Source organism: Equus przewalskii, chromosome 13 (assembly GCF_037783145.1).
Source record: "Equus przewalskii isolate Varuska chromosome 13, EquPr2, whole genome shotgun sequence".
NCBI classification, from domain to species: Eukaryota; Metazoa; Chordata; class Mammalia; order Perissodactyla; family Equidae; genus Equus; species Equus przewalskii.
In genome coordinates this window covers 42830152-42852571 of record NC_091843.1, presented here as the reverse complement: position 1 = coordinate 42852571, position 22420 = coordinate 42830152, and the positions used below count along the sequence as shown (strand labels likewise).

The window sequence follows — 22420 nt, the reverse complement described above, 5'->3', positions numbered from 1 at the left end:
CAATGCAATAATAGTAGAGGACTTCAGTACCCTACTTTCAACAATGGATAGACCATCCACACAGAAACACTGTATTTGAACTATACTTTAGACCAAATGGAACTAACAGATATACACAGAATATTCCACTCAACAGTAGCACAATACACATTCTCAAATGCACATGGAACATTTTCCAGGACAGATCACATGATAAATCACAAAACAAGTCTTAGCAAATTTAAGAAGACCGAAATCATACCAAGTATCTTTTCTGGCCACAATGGTATGAAATTGGAAATCAATAACAGGAGGAAAGCTGGAAAATTCACAAATATGTGGAGATTAAACAACACACTCCTGAACAACCAACGGGTCAAAGAAGAACTCAGAAGGAGAATCAGAAAATATCTTGAAACAAATGAAAATGGAAGCACAGAATATCAAAATCTATGGGATATTGCAAAAGCAGTTTTAAGAGGGAAGTTTATAGTAATAAATACCTACATTAAGAAACAAGAAAGATCTCAAACAACCTCACTTTACACCTCAAAGAACTAGAAAAAGAACAAAGTTAGCAGAAAGAAAGAAATGACAAAGATCAGAGGGGAAATAAATGAAAGAGATCAGAAAAATAATAGAAAAGATCAATAAAACCAAAAGCTGGTTAACTGAAGATACACAAAACTGACAAGTGGCTAGACTACCTTAGAAAAAAAAAAAAAGAAAGAGGACTCTAATAATTAAAATCAGAAATGAAAGAGGAGACGTTAAAAACTAAAACCACAGAAATAAAAAGAATCATGAAAGAATACTATGAATAATTATATGCCAACAAACAGGATAACCTAGAAGAAATGGATAAATTCCTAGAAACATACAACCTATCAAGACTGAATCATAAATAGAAAATCTTAACAGACAATAAGGAGTCAGGAGACCGAATCAGTAATCAAAAACCTCCCAACACAGAAAAGCAAAGACCAGATGGTTTCACTGTGGTAAATTCTACCAGACATTTAAAGAAGAATTAACATTAATCCTTCTCAAATACTTCCAAAAATCAAAGGAGGGAACACTCTCAAACTCATTTTATGAAGCACATTACCCTGACACCAAAGCCAGATAAGGACACCACAAGAGAAAAAAATTACAGACAATATCCCTAATGAACATAGATGTAAAAATTCTCAACTAAATATTAGCAAACCAAATTCAACAGCACATTAAAAGGACCATTCATCATGATCAAGTGGGATTTATTCCTGGGAAGCAAGGATAGTTCAATATATGCAAAGCCAGAGCAATAAATTGGCTACACCACATTAACAGAATGAAAAAGAAAAACGATACGATCATCTTGATAGATGCAGAAAAAGCATTTAACAAAATACAACCTCCTTTTCATGAGAAAAATCTTCAACAAAGTGGCTATAGAAGGAACATATTTCAATACAATAAAGGCCATAGATGAGAAAAATCCACAGCCAACATCATACTTAATGGTGAAAGGTTGACAGCTTTTCGTCTAAGATCAAGAACAAGACTGGAAGGCCCACTCTCACCACTCCTGTTCAACACAGTACTGGAAGTACTAGCCAGAGGAATTAGGCAAGAAATAAAAGGCATCCAAATAGGAAAGACAGAAGTAAAACTGCCTTTGTTTGCAGGTGATCTAATTTTTATATACAGAAAATCCTAAAGACTCCACCCAGAAACTGCTAGAATGAATTCGGTAAAGCTGCAAGATACAAAGTCAACATACAGAAAACAGTTGCACTTCTATAAATAAAGAAAAAACTTCTGTTCACAATAGCATCAAAAACAATAAAATACTTAGGAATAAATTTAACCAAGGAGGTATAAGACTTGCACACCAAAAACTACAAGGCTTTGATGAAAGAAATAGAAGAAGACACAAATGGAAAAATATTCCATGTTCATGAATCATAAGAACGAATAGTGTTAAAATGTCCATACTACCCAAAGCCATCTATAGATTCAATGCAATCTCTATCAAAATTCCAATGGCATTTTTTACAGAAATAGACAAACAATTCTCAAATTTGTATGGAGCCACAAAAGATCCCAAATAGCCAGAGCAATCCTAAAAAGAACAAAGCTAGAGGCATCACACTCCTGGATTTCAAACTATACTACAAAGCTACAGTAATCAAAATAGTACGGTACTGGCACAAAAATAGACACATAGACCAATGGAAGAGAACTGAAAGCCCAAAACAAACCCCTAATATTTGATAAGGGAGCCAAGAATACTCAATGAGGAAAAAAGATTTTCTTCAATAAATGGTGTTGGAAAAACCAGATAACCACATGCAGAAGAATGAAACTGGAATCCTATCTTACACCACTCACAAAAATAAACTTGAAATGGATTAAAGACAAACATAAGACTCAAAACCATAAAACTCCTAGGAAAAAATCACAGGAAAAAAGGTCCTTGACATTGGTCTTGGCAGCAATTTGCTGGCTATGACACCAAAAGCACAAGCAACAAAAGCAGAAATACATAAGTGGGACTACATCAAACTAAAAAGCTTCTGCACAGCAAAAGAAACAATCAACAAAATGAAAAGGCAACTATGGAATGGGAGAATGTACTCACAAATCATTTACCTGATAAGGGATATAGATATATATTTAACTCAAACAAATCAATGGCAGAAAAACAAACTTGACTGAAAAATGAATAGTTTCTCTGAATATTCAGAAGAAATGAAAAGACAGCTTCCCCAATAACACATACAAGCGGCCAACAGGTGCACGAAAAGGTGCTCAACATCACTAATCATCAGGGAAATGCAAATCAAAATCACGAGGTATCACTTCATGATTGTTAGAATGGCTATCATCAAAAAGACAAGAGCTATCAAGTGCTGGCGAGGGTGTGGAAAAAAGGGAACCCTTGTGCCCTGCTGCTGAGAATGTAAATTGATACAGCCACTATGGAAAGCAGTATGGAAGGTCATCAAAAAATTAAAAATAGAACTACCATATGATCCAGCAATATCACTCCTGGGAATTTATCCAGAGGAATTCAAATAAGGATCTCAGAGATATCTGCACTCTCATGTTCAATGCAGCATTACTGACAATAGCCAATATAAGGAAACAATTTGTCTGTCACTAGACGAATAGATTAAAAAAAGTCATAAATATATACAATGGATGTTATTCATCCATGAGAAAAGAGAGAAACCTTGCCATTTACTACCATTTGAATGAACCTTTAGGGGATTACGCTAAGTAAAATAAGTTAGATAGAGACAGGCAAATATTACATGGTATCACTTACATATGGAATCTAAAAAAGCCAAACTCAGCAAAACAGAGAGCAGAGTGGTGGTTACCAGGGGCTGGGTGGGGGAATGGAGAGAGAATAGTCAAAGGGTACAACAAACTTCAGTTATGTGATTCACAACTTCTAGGGATTTAATGTACAGCATGCTGACTATAGCTAAAATAATACTTTATTATATACTTGAAAGTTGCTAAGAGAGTAAATCTTAAATATTGTCACCATAAAAAAGCAATGGTAATTATGTGAGAGGATGGAGTTGTTAGCTAATGCTACGGTGGTAACCATTTTGCAAAATATAAATGTACCAAATTAACATGTGTTACACCTAAATTTACACAATGTTGCACATCAATTATATCGCAATAAAGCTGAGAGAAAAAATTTGGCCTTTATAAACTTTCAAAATTAAGAGATGGAAGAAAATCTGCATTTAAGCTGCAATCCTGAGAGGAGTCTGTTACTTTTTCATACTCTGCACGTCTTGAATAATTCATTTCTCCCTGCATCCATAACTACTTACGTATTGAGACTTCCACAGATACTGCTGCCAGTCCGTGCAGTAAAAACTTTGCTGAGCATAAGCTGTGGAGGGGAACTATGAAGAAAAAGGGAGGGACAGAAAGATATCAAAACTAAAACACAAGGACTTTTTCAATTAATAATAAATAAAAATGTGCAAGTCACAGATTTCACAGCATAGTGACAACAGCCATGAAGCAGCACTAAACCTACAGAATATCATAAACTGAGTATCTGACATACGCAACCTGAGTGAAGACTATAAGAAATTTTCTCATCTTCAAAAAAATTAAATATTCTAAAATGGATTCCTTAAGAAATATCAGAAAATCCCTCACCGGATCTGATGAATTTTTAAGGTGGATCCTTTGTAGCTCATTGCTACTGAGCCAAACATCATCTCTCCAAGCATATTGGCATCAGAAGAGCACCGGGAACCCTAAACAATAATCATAACATTCATAAAACTGCAGAATTTAAAACCTTGTAACTATTTCAAATATTAATTTTTATTAAAAATTCCTTTGCTATAGATATCCTGCATAATGGGTTTTTAAAAAAACTGATTCTATATTGTACACACTGTTCTGCAGCTTGACTTTCTTCATTTCACAATTTCTTACAGATCTAACCATTTTGTTATACACAGATTACTTTTAAGAGCTGCATAGTATTCTACTATGAAAATACCACAGTTTATCAAGCAGTTCCCCTTACTGACAGGCATTTAGGTCACTTTTAGGTTTCCACTATTACAAATAATGCTTAAATACACATTCTTAACCACATCTTATGCATAAGCAGTGTTTCTTCAGGACAATAAGAAGCAGAATTTACCGAACATGCAGAACAGTTTTTACCACTCCTATTGTAGAAAAGAGACATTCATAAAAGGGGTAACTTGTACTATTTTGTATTTTTTTAAAAAGGACTTATTTGAAACATTAGAATGTCTTGTTTTCAAATAACTCTGATTAAAAGTTATCCTTTTCCATTATTCTTTAATTGTCCTCATAGGAGTTAGAAAAAATCTAAAAATTGAACTCAATCATCCAAATACTCATAGTATTTAGATACTATGAAAAATATCACTAATTACCTACCAATATCTCATTCCTTATTTTTTGAAGTTCAATTTGCTTCAGGGCAGCAATGGGCCCAACCGAAAAAAAATCGCATTTCAGAGCCTCCTTTGTAAATAGGCTAAGTTAGAGTTGGTTTCTATATTCAAAGGGTTAAACTAATGCATGGAGTAGCAGCTTTCAAAACTATCCATTTATATGCATTCAACACAGGCCTGGTCAATGAGATATAAATGGAAGTCACTGGAGATGGAAATGCCATATGAGGACCACAAGGCAACAAATTACACATTAATTCTGGCTAAGTATAAAGATAGGGAGACTTGGTCTCTTGAGGCCATCTTGAAGCCCATATACCATATCTATTATGGCCAACCTCCGGACTTCTTGTCATATGAGGAAAATAATTCCTAATTTGTTTAAGCCATTGTTTTAAAGGTGTCCCAGTGCAATTCCTAACTGATACAATTATATAATAAAACAACTGATGAGGAAGATGACCTAAATAACAGGATTGTCTAAGATAGTAAATGAAAATTATTCACAAATTTCACAAATCCAGTCCATCACGGAAAACCAGGAATCAGTTTTTTAAAATACTTAAAAGATTCTTCTGACGATAATAACAAAGTGACAAGGATCCCCTTTTTGCAAGTGGAGGCCAGCGAATATATCTGCACACTATTTTTCTTTTCATAATGTGATTCTTTTATTCTTTTGCTTATGTATTGCCTATTTGGGTTTTAAAAATCTATATATTTACATTTTGTCATCTTTCTTAAAAAAGACATCTTCAAATAGCAATCCATTTCACTATACATAACTATTTTTATATTGGTTTTTATATATAATCATTTATATATTGTTTTTTCTTAGTGCTGTAGTCTAAATTTTGTTTTAATAAAGGCACAAAGCTAATTTTTAAGGAAAAAAATCACTTCTGATATACCTAGGTTAGTAAAAATAAGCAATCCATCCATTCTTGTGATTTGGTTAAGATAAAATTTTTATCTCAAGGCACAGAGGTTTGGATATCAAGAACATTTTAGAAATAGAGTAGAATAATTTAATGATCAAGTAGTTTTTTTTTTTTTTTTTTAAAGATCACTGCCAATCAGACTTGGCAACCTAAATTGCTTCCGGCTAATGAGAGAAATGAGAGCCTTCTCTTACAAGCTTGTTTTTGCTGTAACACATCTAACTTCATTCTTAGTCTGACTAAAATTAGTATTTCTTATATTAAGCCAGATATATGAATTTAAATATCAAGGCACTTATAGATTTTACTATTATAAATAGGAAAGAACCCTCAGAAACCAAAATGCAGTAAAAAATTGGTGTTTAAATTTTATGAGACCATATAGTTTGTTATTAAAGGTTCTCTTTGCCTGCTCTAATATATACCAAATAATAATCATGAATGTTACTGGTATGTTATATACTTTAATGTGACAATCTATTTATAAAGGTTATCATTAAGAAAATGCTATTATCTCTAATGCCTTTTTTTAAGGCTCTTATTTAAGAGTACTTTTTGTAAGTACTCATTGCTGGAAGCTAATAATCTCTGTAAATCAAAGATAATGTCCTTATTATCTAAAATCACAATTTATCAAGTGCAGTGAACTATATGCTACAATAATTCAATGGTTTCTTGTTAAAAAAGCAGATTTCCAGTACCATACTGAACCTACTATCAGAGTATCTGGACGCATGACCTATGAATCTGTACTTTAAAAAAAAATCTCTAGTGATTGTGATGCAAAATGAGATTACAATCACTCATTGCTTCAGGGTTTCTACAATCTGGATCCGTTTGCTAACATTCATTTTTAACTGCATTATATTGGGAAGAAAAGCAAGTTTGCACAATTGATCAAATTCAAAAACATCCAAATTTGCTTAAGTATGATGATGTTACATAGCATAGCACTATTAGGAACTTGTTAAGGTATCATGCCTAAGGTGGAGGAGGAATAGAGAAGGACAGGAGGAACTATGCAGTACCTCCTAATATCTGGATTTTAATAACTTCAGAGCTCTTGTTATGGTATAGGGGTCAATTTCCATCCAAACACAATTACATAATTACAAATAATTAAAAAGCCCAGGATGCTATTTTGGTACTGCTAAATATAAAATACTTGTGATTCATTCATGCAAGCCTGGATGACACAAATAAATTCACATCAGATGACATTTGTTTATTAGTATGAAACCAAACACCAATCTTACATAAAACGAGTTTATATAGAAGTTACTATGTAGTTACTGATTTAATTCTCTATTTTAGAAGAGCCACATTACTTTTGAAAAATAAAAATGTACACTTCTGATTGTGTATATTTCCAATCATACTTTAATTTCATACTATAGCTGAACTGTATTATTTTATACTTATCTTTATATTTCTATAATTACAAAGTATATAAAATAAGAAATTATTCTGGTAGCCCAAAAAATCTGAATTGGGAAATAAAAGATGGAGAAAATACCCTCATTACCTATGTCCATAGCTCTCTGTACTTCCCCTCTCCTAAAATTTATCAAAGTTCATAAACTGAGTCGTTTAATTATCTGTTTCCCTATCTACAATATAAGCTCCAGGAGGGTAACGACTAGTCCCTGTTATATATCCGCAGTCCCTAGGATGGTGCACAACACTTCGGAGGTAGTCAAAAATATTTGAGAATGAATGAATAAATAAATGACATCAGTGATCTTACCTGGTACTTAGGACACTGGTCTTTTACATCAGAAGATGAAGTCATAGAACTATCCAAAGAGGAAGAACTGTCTCCTCCAGGTTTCAGTTGGCAGCATTTCCCAAAGACTTTAACTTGAGCATCACTACAAAGTTTCTGAAATAGAGATATTATCATTCCTCTTCATATTTCAGCAGATTTTCCACCATATACAAATTTAATTATAGTAAAAAAACACCTTTGGAAAAACTAAAGATGAAATCATTCAAAATAATATAATCTTAATATAATTACTATGTGCATTTGACTATATTTTCTCCAGTATTCTTTTCTATTCTTCATCTAATAATTATATTATTTGTGGAGTTTGTATTGTGCTTTTCTTACCACATTATTAAATCATGGGAATTTTTCTGTATTACTATGGTCTACACAATGTTCAATACTAGTAAACAAATGATACACTGCAGCAATTTTCAAATTATTTGGTCTCAAAACCTCTTTATGTTCTTAAAAATTATTAAGGACATCAAAGGGCTTTTGTTTATGTGAGTTATATCAATATTTTCCCATATTAGAAATTAAAACTGAGAAATTTAAAAATGTTTATCCACTTAAATATAACAGCATACTCATTACAAGTTAACATAAGTGACATTTTTATAGAAAAATACTTCTGGGGAGAGATGTAGGGATGGGAGGAGAAATGCATGAGACTTTAATATTTTACTATACGTACACATATGTAAGTTTAATTTTCTAAAATGAGAATGTATTTATGGGTGACGTCAGTAACATGGCAGAGTGAGCAGTTTTCTTTGTCTCTCCCCCTTCGAACTACAACTAATTGGACATTCATCGGTCAACTAAGGATATCCACACAGCACCTCAGGATGCATGAGAGACCCGCGCTGCTATACATCAGAAGGTGGACAGACATCCCCCTAGGAGGAGGTGGAGATAGGTGAGAATGCATTTATGTATTGAATAGTTCAATTTTTAATAAGAGCTAAGCTCAGGACCAGAAGGTTGTGCAGTCTAGTATGGAAGAAGAATATATTTCTATTTATTTTTCTTTATGCCTCTTGCTTTCCTCCTCCCCCCCAAAAGGTTCTAGAGGTTTCACTGCTCACAACTATCAAAGTTGCAATCCATTACGGTCTTTGATACTCCTAAAAGTAATCCAGTGCTTGATCACAGACACCAGTATGTCCACTCTTCCATGTAAATATCTAAGGTAGGTTTTCAGAAGAAGTAATCTGATTGCAATCACAATTTTTTGAAGACTAATTGTTTTATAGTTGCCATCATCACCAAGGCATTAAAAAAGAGAACTCTGGTAATTCCAAAATCATCTCTAACCAAAAATGTAAAGAGACAGTATAGTAAAGTGAAAACAAGGGCTTAAAACTAAACAGACCTAAATTTAAATCCTGGCTCCTTGGGCAAGCTACTTGACCTCTCTAAGCCTTATTTGTTTAATGTGGAGAAAAACTCTATCTAGTGAGTAGATTATTCATGACATGTAAGGAGTGTGGGTGTGTGTGATTGTATACTTATATATAAATAAACATATTAAGCGTCCTAAACAATGTCTAGAAAACTAGCATATGGTTGCTGATTTGTAGTTATAAATATTATCAGGAAAAAAGTTAAAGTAAGGGAGTTAACATAATCGAATGCCTACTCTGGAATCAGGAACTTCACTAGATATGTCTATTTATATTATTTCATTTAAACACCTGCTTAAAATATTGGCATTTTTAGTATGGATATTCTTGGCCACATCTTAATAATTTTACTACTTATTGACCACCAACAAAATACTAGGCCTTTAAGTATATTTTCTATAATACTCAGTGTGGTAGATATTATAATCCAATTTTACTAATGACAAATCTGAAGCCCAGAGAGGTTAAGTAACTTCACCAAGGTTATAAAAGTTAGTAAGGCTATAATACACTTAGAGTCAAAATCCAGTTGGCCTGACTTATCCATAATTACCAACTACCATTTTATCAGTCAACAAAAGTATTTGATTACTATGTGTAACAAGAACTGGTAAATAGAGGTGAATAAAAGACAGTCCTTTTCCTCATGGAACTAAGAATCTAACATGGGAAACAGACATTTAACAAATAATTAGACAGATATGTATAATGAAATATATATTTTAAATATGTCTAATAAAATAATGATAGCACCAGCTAACTCATATAGCACTTACCATCTGGCAAGGTACTACTCTGTTTTACATATGTTTACTCTTTTAGTCCCCATAACAACTCTACGGAGTAGGTACTATGATTACGCCCATTTTACAGATGAAGAGGTTAACGAACTAAGATGCTTAAGTAAATTGCCCAAGAAAGGACTTAACTTAGTCTAGAGAGATCAAGGAAGTGACGTTTAAGTTGAGACTACTTTAAAAAAAGCAGAGGAGTTAAGGTGAAAGAAGAAGAGCGGGAGGGCTAGAAAGACATTCCAGGCTGAGGGAACTATGTATGTCCAACCTCTGAATCAAGAAGCAATTTGCTAGAGAGAGGAAAGGGACAAACATACACCAGTTCCAGGACTGAAGTATAAAAGCGTGTGTAACAGTGTACACAAAAGCTCTCACATACATACATACATAAATACACACACACACACACACACACACACACACACTCCTTTCTCCCACAGCTCCCCAGCTGTCCAGTATCTCTTCTCTTTTCCATTCTGAAGTCACGGCTTTTTTGAAACCAAACAGCAACAACTTCAGTGGAAGATGGTGTAGTGAGGGGCCAGGGAGAGTCAGCAACCCTCAAGTAGACACAGGTCTTCTATGAGCAAAATTGTAGGGCAAAAAGGGTTTAGTTTTCTTCTTACTATTTTACTTTCATTCCTAAGGGAAGTGATGCCATATTTTATTTTTAATCCACAAAAACAAATAACACACCCTACTTATGCATAAGAAATGTTATAAACATGACTGGAAAAAAACCCTGGCTTTTTATAAATAGACTATAATTTTTATTAACTTTTTTCACATTTTCAAACAATCACATAAACAAGTTGGAAGTTCAGTTCATTTTTTTCCTGAACCAAATGGGAGCAAGTTGACTCATCAACTCTGACTACTTTAATGTGTACTTCCTACAAAAAACGACATTCCCCTATGTAACCACAACACAGGCAAAAACTCCAGAATTCATCGTGAATACATCATAGCCACCTAATCCCCAGACTCCATTAAAATTTGGCCAGCTCTCTAAATAACGTTCTATACAGCAAAAGGATCTAATTCACAATCTTGCACTACATTTGTTATATATGTTTTTTTTTTTTTTGAGGAAGATTAGCCCTGAGCTGACATCTGCCATCAATCCTCCTCTTTTCGCTGGGGAAGACTGGCCCTGAGCTCACATTCGTACCCATCTTCCTCTACTTTATATGTGGGATGCTTAGCACAGCTTGGCTTGACAAGCAGTGCATAGATCCGCACCCGGGATCTGAAGTAGCAAACCCCAGGCCACTGAAGTGGAACGTGTGAACTTAGCCACCATGCCACGGGGCTGGCCCCTACTTGTTAGATATCTTTAGCCTCCTTCAGTGTGGAAAAGTTTCTGTCTCTCTTTGACTTTCATGACCTTGACCTTCTGAAGATTACAGGGCAGTTATTTTGCAGGCTAAATTTGTCTGACGTTTCCTTATGATAAAATTCAGGTTATACATTCTGGGATGTAATATCACAGAAGTAACACTGTGTTCTTCTCACTGAATCTTATCATGTGGCATATGATTTCAATTTGTTCCATTAGTGATAATATTCTTGATACTGATGATCACTTGATTAAGGTGGTGCCTATCAAGCATTTCCACTGTAAAGAGACTTTTCTCCTTTGTAATTAATAATATTTTTGTCAGGGGAGATTATGAAACTATATGCTGTTTATATTTATATGCTATAAATATGCTATTTCTCATCAAACTTCCAGTTTATTCATTTATATTAGTATAAACTCATAGTTTCCTATTTTATTCAATGAGTTGTAATCTGCTACTATCATTATTTGGTTTTTATACTAAAGTTTTCCTGATTTGGCCAGTAAGAGCCCCTCCAAGCTGGGTTCTGTTGTCCTTTTGACACATTCTCATCATTCTTTAAGCTTTCAGTACAAGAAATTCCAGGCTCATCTTTTTCTTTCCCTGTCCCAGTCCAGGGACCAGTCATTTCCCCAAGGAGTGCTGGTTCCTTTTAGCAGAGAAGGAAATTTAGACAACAAGATCTAGATGCTAGGTATGCCCATTATACTGGAATCTCACTGTTCCTAGACAATCTCAGTGGACACAGCTAGAGAAAACATGTATGTGTCTACATACACACACAGAAGTTTATATCTACATTTATTGTGTTTGTGTATATATATGTGTGTGTACATATATATATAAACATAAGTTGACACTAATATCTCCAATTCCAATCCAACATCACAGGATTCTTCTAGTTTTCTCCCTTTCCTTATTTATAACTCCCGTCTCTGACACTGAGAAAAACATGTCTCTCATTTTCCTTGACATACATTTATTTTATCAACCCCCTCGTATAAAACTAGTCTCTCATATTCCCTGTCACTCCCTCACCTGCATAGATGTTTCCCTCAGGCTCAAGATACACAGGATAGATGCCCTCCTCATCCCGCTTGGGCACTAACACCCTGTGTCAGTCAACACCTTATGTAAATGTTGCACTCCTCAACCTACCTGGGCTCTGATATTCTGCTTTGGACCACCATGCCTCCAGCACCTGACATCCGTGTTCAGCCCTACCTAATGTTTTAGGACAATTGTTTAGAAGGAGGAGAAGGGTGGGAGGAAGGTAGGCATGGTGGATTATAATTTTTTAATCTGGACACACAATCATATTCCACGTTTTAAATTCTATACCACAACTAAAATTCAAATAAATAACTGGTACTTATAAAGTATTTCTCAGTTTACAAAACTCTTTCAATGAATTTTCAACTTTTTTTCTTGTTCTGTCAACTTTTTAGAATGTTAAGTTGTATGTAAGTAATCTGTTTATAAGATTCAGAAATCAAAACAATATGAAGAAGTATACACAAAGAAATCTGGGTTCCACCCTTCTTCGACTATCTTATTTCTCACTCCACACATTCCCAACAGGCAAAGTCATTTTTCGTGGTTTATTATTATTCTTCAAATATTTCTTCTTGCAAATATAAGCATAATATTACTATTCCTCCTCTCTAACAGAAAAGGTAAGTAATTCAGTTCTGCCCTTGCTTTATTCTCCACTAATATCCTGGAGAATCTTTCTATCTATCTTTAGAAATCTTCCACATTCTTTATATATATATATATATCTCCAGCTGCACTGTATTCTGGTGTATAAATACACTATAGCTTATTTAACCAGTCATCTGTTAATGACACTGCTGGTGAAAATGCTGAGTCAAAATGTAAATACATATAATTTTGGTAGATATTGCCAGATTACCCTCCAAGAAGACTGTACCACTTCACTCACTTTAACAGCAAAGTGTTGTCATTCAACATTTGGGTTTTTGCCAATCAAAAAGGAAAGAACTAAAATTACAATATAGTTTTAATTTTCACTTCCTTGATTATGAATGAGAGCAAGAATTTTATTAAATGTGTAATGGCCATTTATATGTGAATTCTCTGCTCTTGTCCTTCACCTAATTTTCTACTAAGTGGTTCTCCTGTTGATTTCTAGGAACTCTTCACATAGATTAGCCCTTGGTCGTATATATTGTAAAAGTGTTTTCCCAGGATATTATTTGTCCTTTAACTTTCCGTATGGTGGTGGGGTTTTTTTTGTTTGTTTTTGCTTTATTTTGTTTACCAAAGAAGTTTTTTTCTTTTTAATTTGACTGTCAAATTTATCACTCTCTTATTTTATGGCTTCTGGGTTTTAAGTCTTAGCTAGAAAGGTCTTCCCTGCTCCAAAGATATATAGGAACTCACTCTTGTTTTCTTTTGTAATGTTACAGGTTGTTTTTTTTTTACATTTAAATGTTTGATACATTTGAGATATGAATCCAAATTTATTTTTCTTCTAACTAGCTATCTAGTGGCCAGCCAAGTGGCGCCGCTGTTAAGTTCGCATGTTGCACTTTGGCGGCCGGGGGTTCACCAGTTTGGACCCCAAGTGCAGACCCACACACTGCTTGTTAAGCCACGCTGTGGCAGGTGTCCCACATACAAAGGAAAGGAAGTTGGGCACAGATGTTAGCTCAGGGCCAGCCTTCCCCAGCAAAAAGAGGAGGATTGGTGGCACATGTTAGCTCAGGGCTAATCTTCCTCAAAAAAATAATAAAAATTAAAAAAATAAATGGCTATCTAATTATCTTAATACCACTTATTAATCTTTACCCTACTGATTTTAAGATGATACTTTTATCATATACTAAATTCCTCCACGTATTTGGATCTATTTCTGATCCTCTATTTCATTCCATTAGTCTTTTTTGCCTATTTATGTGTCAAAAACACATTGTTTGAACCATTGAGACTTTACAGTATATTTTCAAATTTAGTAGGGCTAGCTCATCCTCACTGCCTTTCTTTTTCATTTTTACAACCCACTATTGCTAATTTTTTTCCATTTGACCTTTAGAATCTACTATCTAGTTCCAGACACCATCCTCCACCAAAAAAAAAAAGAAGCAGGCATTTTTATTGGTACAGCATATTTTACAAAGCAACTTAGAGAAAATGGACAGTTCTATGACACTGAATATTACTCAAAAATATATTTTACCTTTCCATTTGCTCAAGTAAGCTTTTAGGGACTTCAGGAGACTTTTAAAGTTCTAAATACATAGGTTTTTGTTAAGTTTATGCACGGGCACTTTTTAAAACTGCTATTTTAAATGGAGTCTTGGCTTCCTTCATTATCTTCTAATTGGCAGCTATTTGTAATACACTGAGCTGATTTCTGTGTATTAACTTTTATCACCTCCAATTACCTAACCAAGTCCTATGTTTCAAATTTGATATAATTAAGACTCTACTATTAGCACTTGTACAATGCTTCAGAGCATACAAAACTCTCACACATTGTAATTTGCATTTAGTTTTCCAAAGTTATGTGAATTTGCTGATGTACAACTTTACCCTTGTGTATAACCAATGGAGGCTGAAACGTGAATGATCATATAACTTCACAGGGACTCATGAAATAGCACTGCATTATGGTTAGAACAAAAACAATGTCTAAGATAAGGATAGTATCATGTGATCAAATCACATTGGATCCATTTGGGTATATCAGTGTTCGAGGAAACCACATCCCAATAATTTTTACATTTCAGCTATAAGATGAATAAGGTCTCAGGATCAAATGTAAAAAAATAAAATAAATTGTTACAAACCAGGGAAGTCCCTTTATTAAAATCACTGAATGTATTCACTTTAATCAGGTTTTCCAGTTCAACAGTCATTTTCATACAATATAACAAGAGAGCTGTAAAACGTATGTTCTGAGAAAGCTGTACATTGATAAATATGATTTTATTTCAGCATTGTAAGACAGTATTTACGCATGAAAAGTTATTTACTTTCCAAAACAACATCAAAGCATTTATGTAATTCACCAGTCATAGTATTTAAAATACAATAAAATACACAGCTCCCTCATTTCCTCTCAAAACCCATTAAATATACTCTAAATACACAGTATTTGCTTTATGTGGAAATAGAGACATGATTTTCTTATCCCTATAAGGAGCTATCATGTTCTTTATAGAGTATTTGTTTCAACCAAATACAGAAATGAATGAGTATTTTGTTGTGAAATACTGCCAGACTTCTTCCCCATCCCAGATGAAAGGTACTCAATAAAGTAAATTATGATGACCTATCATCTTTACAAAGAAAACTATCTATCATGTGTCTTATTTAAAGGGACCAAGACTATTTTTACATGGGCATTCTTAATATTGCTATGGCTTCAAAGCAAACAAATTTCATTAATATGATTTTGATCCAATTAATTACACTTAAACTTATTTAGTGAGCCCAAGTACTACTATCTTCTACTCCTGACAACTTTCAAATAATTTCTTCTCAAAGATAATCCTAAAATTCAGACTCAAGCTGGTATTAAATTGCCTAAGAAATTTACAGCTCTTTCCAAACTAGAAAATGTTAATTTATTTTTGGTAAAGGGAACAGAATAAAGCAATTTAGGAGGGCTCACGTTCTAAAGCTTGGCTCTCCTATTTATAACTCATGATGCTATTACTTTGTCAACATTAAGAGAAAAATTTCTGTGAAGAAATTTTTGGTAAATTATTTGGCCAAATTAGTATTTATAATCCTATTCCCTCCTGTAGATTGTTTTAAACTAAGAAAGAGGAGGACATGAGAAGTGACCTTAACATTTATCATGTCAAAATAGAAGGCTGCTATGCAAAGAGAAGGTTGAACAATTTACCTTTATCCAGCAAACTACTAATGCCGAAACTACCTCATTATTATGTATGGACCAAAAATATTTTGTTAAGAAGTTTAAAATTATCATTTATATCACATAGTCCTTCTTTGCCTATATAGAACCCACATGATTTGATGCTCCAAGGGTACAGGTACAGTAAAGTAGACGGAACAAACCACTTAAAGATTCAAACAGCTTGCAATTTGGATGAAACAATGGGTATTTCAATGTGTTCTGTAGTGTTCAAAAGGAACATACAAGATATCCACGAAAATATTTACATGATTTTGATAATAAACAGTTATTAAAATTGATCAAAATATATCCTGAGCACTTACCATATGTGAGGCAGTGTGAAGCTTAGGAAACAAAGGTGAATAACAAATTTTTTACTTTGGTTTTCTTTTTCCAGTCTAATAAGAAATACACTAAAAATACATTTATGATACACAAGTCTATGAAAGACTATGTGCAAAGAATTATGAGAATTCTGATGGAGAAGAAAAGAAATATACCTAGAGGAGCCAGCAGACAGATTACTATTGAGACGCATAGAGAAAGATAGGGGACTAAGAGAGAAGAGAAGAAACCAAGAAGAGACACCAAAGAGAGACCAAGAGATAGGAGAGCCTGAGAAAAGAGACACTGAGTAGAGACTGAGAGATAGAGAGGCAGAGACTGAGAAACACCAACAGACAGTGAGAAGGAAGACTGAGAGGGACAAAGAGACACAGAAAAAGACAGAAAGACATATAAATGAAGGAGAAAGTAAAAGAATAATTATTTTGTTGGTATTGGGTAAAGAGGCTTTGTGAATGTTTGCAAAGAAAAAAGCTAACTGAGAGGGCATAAAGAAGACACCAGCAGGAGAGAAGACTAATGAGACTAATGAAGCATCTTCCCGGAAAAGGTGCGCAGGGAAGGTTCAAGAAAAGGCATGAGTCGAGACTCATAAGGCTGTTTAAGATAAAAAGGAAGAATACTGAAGAAACACACAATAAATAACATTAATTAACATAAATAGTAAAGGAGAGGTCATACACTGCAATCCAATGGAACAATATCAAGCACAAAGAAAAGCCTCAACAAATATTTGCTAAAAAAAATAATCAAGAGAGTACTGATTAATCAATGTCAAGCTGTCAGCCTCAGCCTAGTTCTGCTGAGCTATCTATCAGCAGTCTAAATACAAAGAAGACATGCTTATCACATTTGCTGCAAGGCCTTAGATTTCAAACTGTCTGGTTGACCATTTACAATTCTATGATGCTTAGGCATCTCACCACTCAGCTACTCAAATCATAATGTTGGATTCACCAAACATCTCTTTCTCCCTCATTCCCCACATCTAACTGTTCTCCACAAGGCAGCCAAATTGATATTTTTCCCTGCATTTTTTTAAATTGAGATAAAACTGACATATACCATAACAGGTGTACAAGATAATGATTCAATATTTGTATATATTGCGAAATTCTTTCCACAATAAGTCTAGTTAACATCTATTCCTATACATAGTTACAATTTTTTCTCTCGTGATGAGAACTTTTAAGACTTACTCCTTTAGCAACTTCCAAATACACAATACTATATTAACTATAGTCACCATGCTGTAGATTAAATAAATCTCCATGACTTGTTTACAACTGCAAGTTTGTACCTTTGATTCCCTTCAACCATTTAGTCCACCTCCCATCTTCCCGCTTCTAGCAAACACTTATCTGTTCTGTGTCTATGAGTTTGGTTTTTCTTAGATTCCACATATAAGTGAGATCATACAATATTTGTCTTTCTCTGTTTGACTTATTTCACTCATCATAATGCCTTCAATGTCCATCCACATTGTTGCAAATTTCAAGATGTCCTTTTTATGGCTGAATAACATTCCACTGCATATACGTATGTGTGTGTGTATATAATATAATATAGTATAGTATAATATATTATATTATATTATATACACACACACACACAAACTTCTTTATCCATTCATCCATCAATGGACACTTGGGTTGCTTCCATGTCTTAGCCACTGTAAACAAAGCTGCAATGAACATGGGGGTGCATATATATTTCCCAGTTAGTGTATCCATTTTCTTTGGATAAATATCCAGAAGTGGAATTGCTGGATCATATCATAGTTTTTAATTTTTGAAGGAACCTCCATACTGTTTTCCATAGTGGCTGCACCAATTTATATACCCACTCACAATGCACCAGAGTTCCCTTTTCTCCACACTCTTGCCACTGCTTGTTATTTCTTGTCTTTTTTCATAACAGTCACTCTACCAGGTGTGAGGTGGCTAGGATTTCTACTGCTAAGTTGAATAGAAGTGGTGAGAGTGGGCATCCTTGTCTTGTTTCTGATCTTAGAGGAAAAGCTTTCAGTTTTTCACCATTGAGTATGACGTTAGCTGTGGGCTTGTCATACATAGCCTTTATTACGTTGAGGTATGTTCCTTCTATACTTACTTTGTTAACAGTTTTTATCATAAATGGATGTTGAATTTTGTGAAATGCTTTTTCTGCATCTATTGAGATGATCATATAATTTTTATCTTTCATTTTGTTAATGGACTGTAGCATGTTGATTGATTTGTGGATACTGAACCATCCTCACATGCCTGGAATGCAAGGGGACTTGATCATGTTGTGAGATCCTTTTCATGTATTACCGAATTTGGTTTGCTAATATTTTGTTTTTGCTGAGGAAGATTAGCCCTGAGGTAACATCTACACCAATCTTCCTCCACTTTACATGTGGGTCACCACCACAGCACAGCTGATAAGTAGTGTAGGTCCACGCCCAGGATTCAAACCCACAAACCCAAGCCTCTGAAGTGGACTGTGCCAAATTCAACCACTACACCAAGCGGCCAGCCCTTGGTGTGCTAATATTCTGTTGAGGATTTTTGCATCTACGTTCATCAGAGATATTGGCCTGTAATTTTCTTTTTCTGTGTTGTCATTGTCTGCTTTTGGTATCAGGGTAATGCCGGCCTCAAAAAATGAGTTTGGAAGTGTTCCCTCCTCTTCAATTTTTTGGAAGAGTTTGAGAAGGACAGGTGTTAAATCTTCTTTGAATGTTTGGTAGAATTCACCAGTGAAGCCATCTAGTCCTGGACTTTTGTTTGTTGGGAGGTTTTTGATTACTGACTCAATCTCCTCACTAGCAACTGATCTATTCAGACTTTCTATTTATTCATGATTCATTCTTGCAAGATTTTAGGTTTCTAGGAATTTATCCATTTCTTCTAGGTTGTCCAATTTGTTGGAATATAATTGTTCATAGTAGTCTCATGATTCTTTGTAATTCTGTGGTATCAGTTGTAACTCTTTCATTTCTAATTCTTTCATTTCGGATTTTATTTATTTGAGCCTTATGTCTTTTTTTCTTAGTGAGTCTAGCTAAACGTTTGTCAATTTTGCTAATCTTTTCAAAGAACAAGATCTTAGTTAGTTTCATGGATCTTTCCTATTGTCTTTTGAGTCTCTATTTCATTTATTTCCACTCCAGTCCTTATTACTTGCTTTGTTCTACTAACTTTGGGCTTCATTTGTTGTTCTTTTTCTAGTTCCTTTAGGTGTAAAATTAGATTGAGATTTTTGTTTCTTAAGGTAAGCCTGTATTGCTATGAACTTCCCTCTTAGAAGTGCTTCTGCTGCATTCCATAGATTTTGGTATGTTGTATTTCTGTTTTGCTTCTAGGTATTTTTTTATTTCTCCTCTGATCTCTTTGATGACCTAGTCACTGTTCAGTACCATGTTTAATTTCCACATATTTGTGAATTTTCCTGTTTTCTTCTTGTAACTGATTTCTAGTTTCATACCACTGTGGTCAGGGAAGATGCTTGATATGATTTCAATCTTCTTGAATTTATTGAGACTTGTTTTGTAGACTAACCATCTATTTTGAAGAATGTTCCATGTGTACTTGAGATGAATGTGTATTCTGCTGCTTTCGGATGGAATATTCTGGATATATCTATAAGTCTATCTGGTCTAATGTGTTGTTAAAGATCAATGTTTCCTTATTGATTTTCTGTCTGGAGCATCTATCCATTGATGTAAGTGGGGTGCTAAAGTCTCCTACTATTATTGTATTGCTGTCAATTTCTCCCGTTAGGTCTGTTAATATTTGCTTTACATATTTTGGTGCTGCTATGTTGAGTGCACATATATTTACCAATGTTTTGTCTTCCTTCTGGATTGACCCTTTATCTTTATGTAACACCCTTCTTTGTCTTTTATTACAGTCTTTGTTTTAAAGTCTATTTCGTCTGATAATAAGAATATCTACACCAGCCTTCCCTTCATTTCCATTTGCATGGAATATCCTTTTCCATATCTTCACTTTCAGTCTGTGTGTTATTACTTTTGAAGTGAGTGTCTTATAGGCAGCATATAGATGAGTCTTGTTTTTTTCATCCATTTAGCCACTCTATGTCTTTTGATTGGAGAACTTAGTCCATTTACATTTAAAGTAATTATTGATAGGTATGGACATAGTGCCACTTTGTTAACTGTTTTCTGGCTGCTTCTGTAGTTCCTCTCTGTTTCTTTCTTAATCTATTTCTCTCTTCCCTTGTGGTTTGATGACTTTCTTTAGCATTATGTTTGGATTCCTTTCTCCTTTTCTTTCGTGTATCTACTAATAAGTTTTTGATTTGTGGTTACCATGAGGTTCACATATAACATCCTATGTGTACAACAGTTTATTTTAAGTTGATAGGAAGTTAAATTTGAACACATTCAAAATTAGACATTCTCTCCCCTCACCAAAATTGTTTTTGATGTCACATTTTACATCTTTTTACTTCATGTATTCCTTAACTAATTATTATAGTCTTATTTAATTTTACTACTTTTGTCTTTTAACCCTCATACTAGCTTTATAAGTGATTAATCCACTACATTTACTATATATTTACTCTTAGTGTGATTTTTACCTTCATAAGTTTTCTTGATATTAATGAATGTCATTTCTTTTCAGATTAAAAAGTCCCTTTAACATTTCTTATAAGACTCGTTTAGTGGTGATGAACACCTTTAGCTTTTGCTTGTCTCGAAAACTCTTTCTCTCTCCTTCAACTCTGAATGGTAACTTTGCTGAGTACAGTCTTCTGGGTTGGAAATCCTTTCCTTTCAGCACTTTAAATATGTCATGACACTCCTTTCTGGCCTACAAAGTTTATGCTGAAAAAAATCTGCCAATAGTCTTATGGGGTTTCCCCTGTATGTAACAAGTTGTTCTTCTCTTGCTACTTTTAACATTCTCTCTTTAACTTTTGACATTTCAATAACGGTGTGTCTTGGTGTGGATCTCTTTGGGTTCCTCTCTTTTGGAACTCTCTAGGCCTCCAGGACATGGATGTCTATTTCCTTCCCTAGGTTAGGGAAGTTTTCAACCATTATTTCTTGAAATAAGTTTTATGCCCCTTTCTCTCTCATTTGCTGATCTGTTCTGCCTCATCCAGTCTGCTCTTGAATCTCTCTAGTGTATTTTTCACATCAGTTATTGTAATCTTCACTACGACTTCTGTTGGGTACTTTCTTATATTTTCTGTTTGTTGAATTTCTCACTGTGTTCATTCATTCTTCCCCAAGTTCAGTGAGCATTTTTATGACCAGTATTTTGAATTCTTTATCAGGTAGATTATTTATCTCTGTATTATGAAGGTCTTTTTCTGAAGTTTTGTCTTGTTCTTTCATTTGGAACAAATTTTTATATTTCCTCATTTTGCTTAACTCTGTGTTTGTTTCTATGCAGGAGGCAAAACACCTAGCTCTCTCAGTCTTCAAGGAGTGGGCTTGTATAGGTGATGAACCTTATCCTTCAACCTTGCCCTAGTTTTTGGTTGTCTCTCATACCTTTGTGATTTGTCTCAACAGCCTGATTTATTCTTGATAGGTTCCCATTGTTGAGAGTTTGCCCAGACCTGTCAGTGTTCCAAGGGGAGAAACCTCAGTTAGCACCTAGTTTCAGGCTGACTGAAAGCCAGACCCTAAGGTAGCAGCTTTAAAGCATGCAAATATATACAGTCTTGTGGGGCTTCAATCCTAAACCTTGCTGGCCTCCAGATCAGGAGATCTGGAGGTGTCCACTGGGTGAGAGGTGCAAAAATTGGGTTCCAGATGAGTTTCTGGGAGGTATCCTTAAGCTGTAGTGAGACTTAACATGATGCACAAGAATACAGTCTCCCTTCTTATGTTCCCTAGAAGCACCTCTGTAGCCTCTAGATGCGTGAGAAACCTGAGGCCTGTCCCCCAGGCTGAAGCTCCAGGATAAGCAAATAGGCCTTTTTCACAGGAAGACTGGGGGGTGTGTTTCAGTCTACTGACTGC

General features: G+C 34.5%; 1 protein-coding gene across 6 annotated transcripts in view; it reads right to left on the bottom strand.

Moving 5' to 3' along the window:
- FNIP1 (folliculin interacting protein 1) overlaps positions 1-22420 on the bottom strand; it is a 130010-nt gene that overhangs the window by 60319 nt on the left and 47271 nt on the right. For all 6 annotated transcript variants that reach the window (XM_008528731.2, XM_008528732.2, XM_070571201.1 and 3 more), the window contains 3 exons: positions 7629-7763; positions 4159-4259; positions 3822-3896 (listed from right to left, as the gene is read on the bottom strand). In XM_008528731.2, the coding sequence (XP_008526953.2) occupies positions 3822-3896; positions 4159-4259; positions 7629-7763 (311 nt within the window). The remainder of the gene's footprint in view (positions 1-3821; positions 3897-4158; positions 4260-7628; positions 7764-22420) is intronic.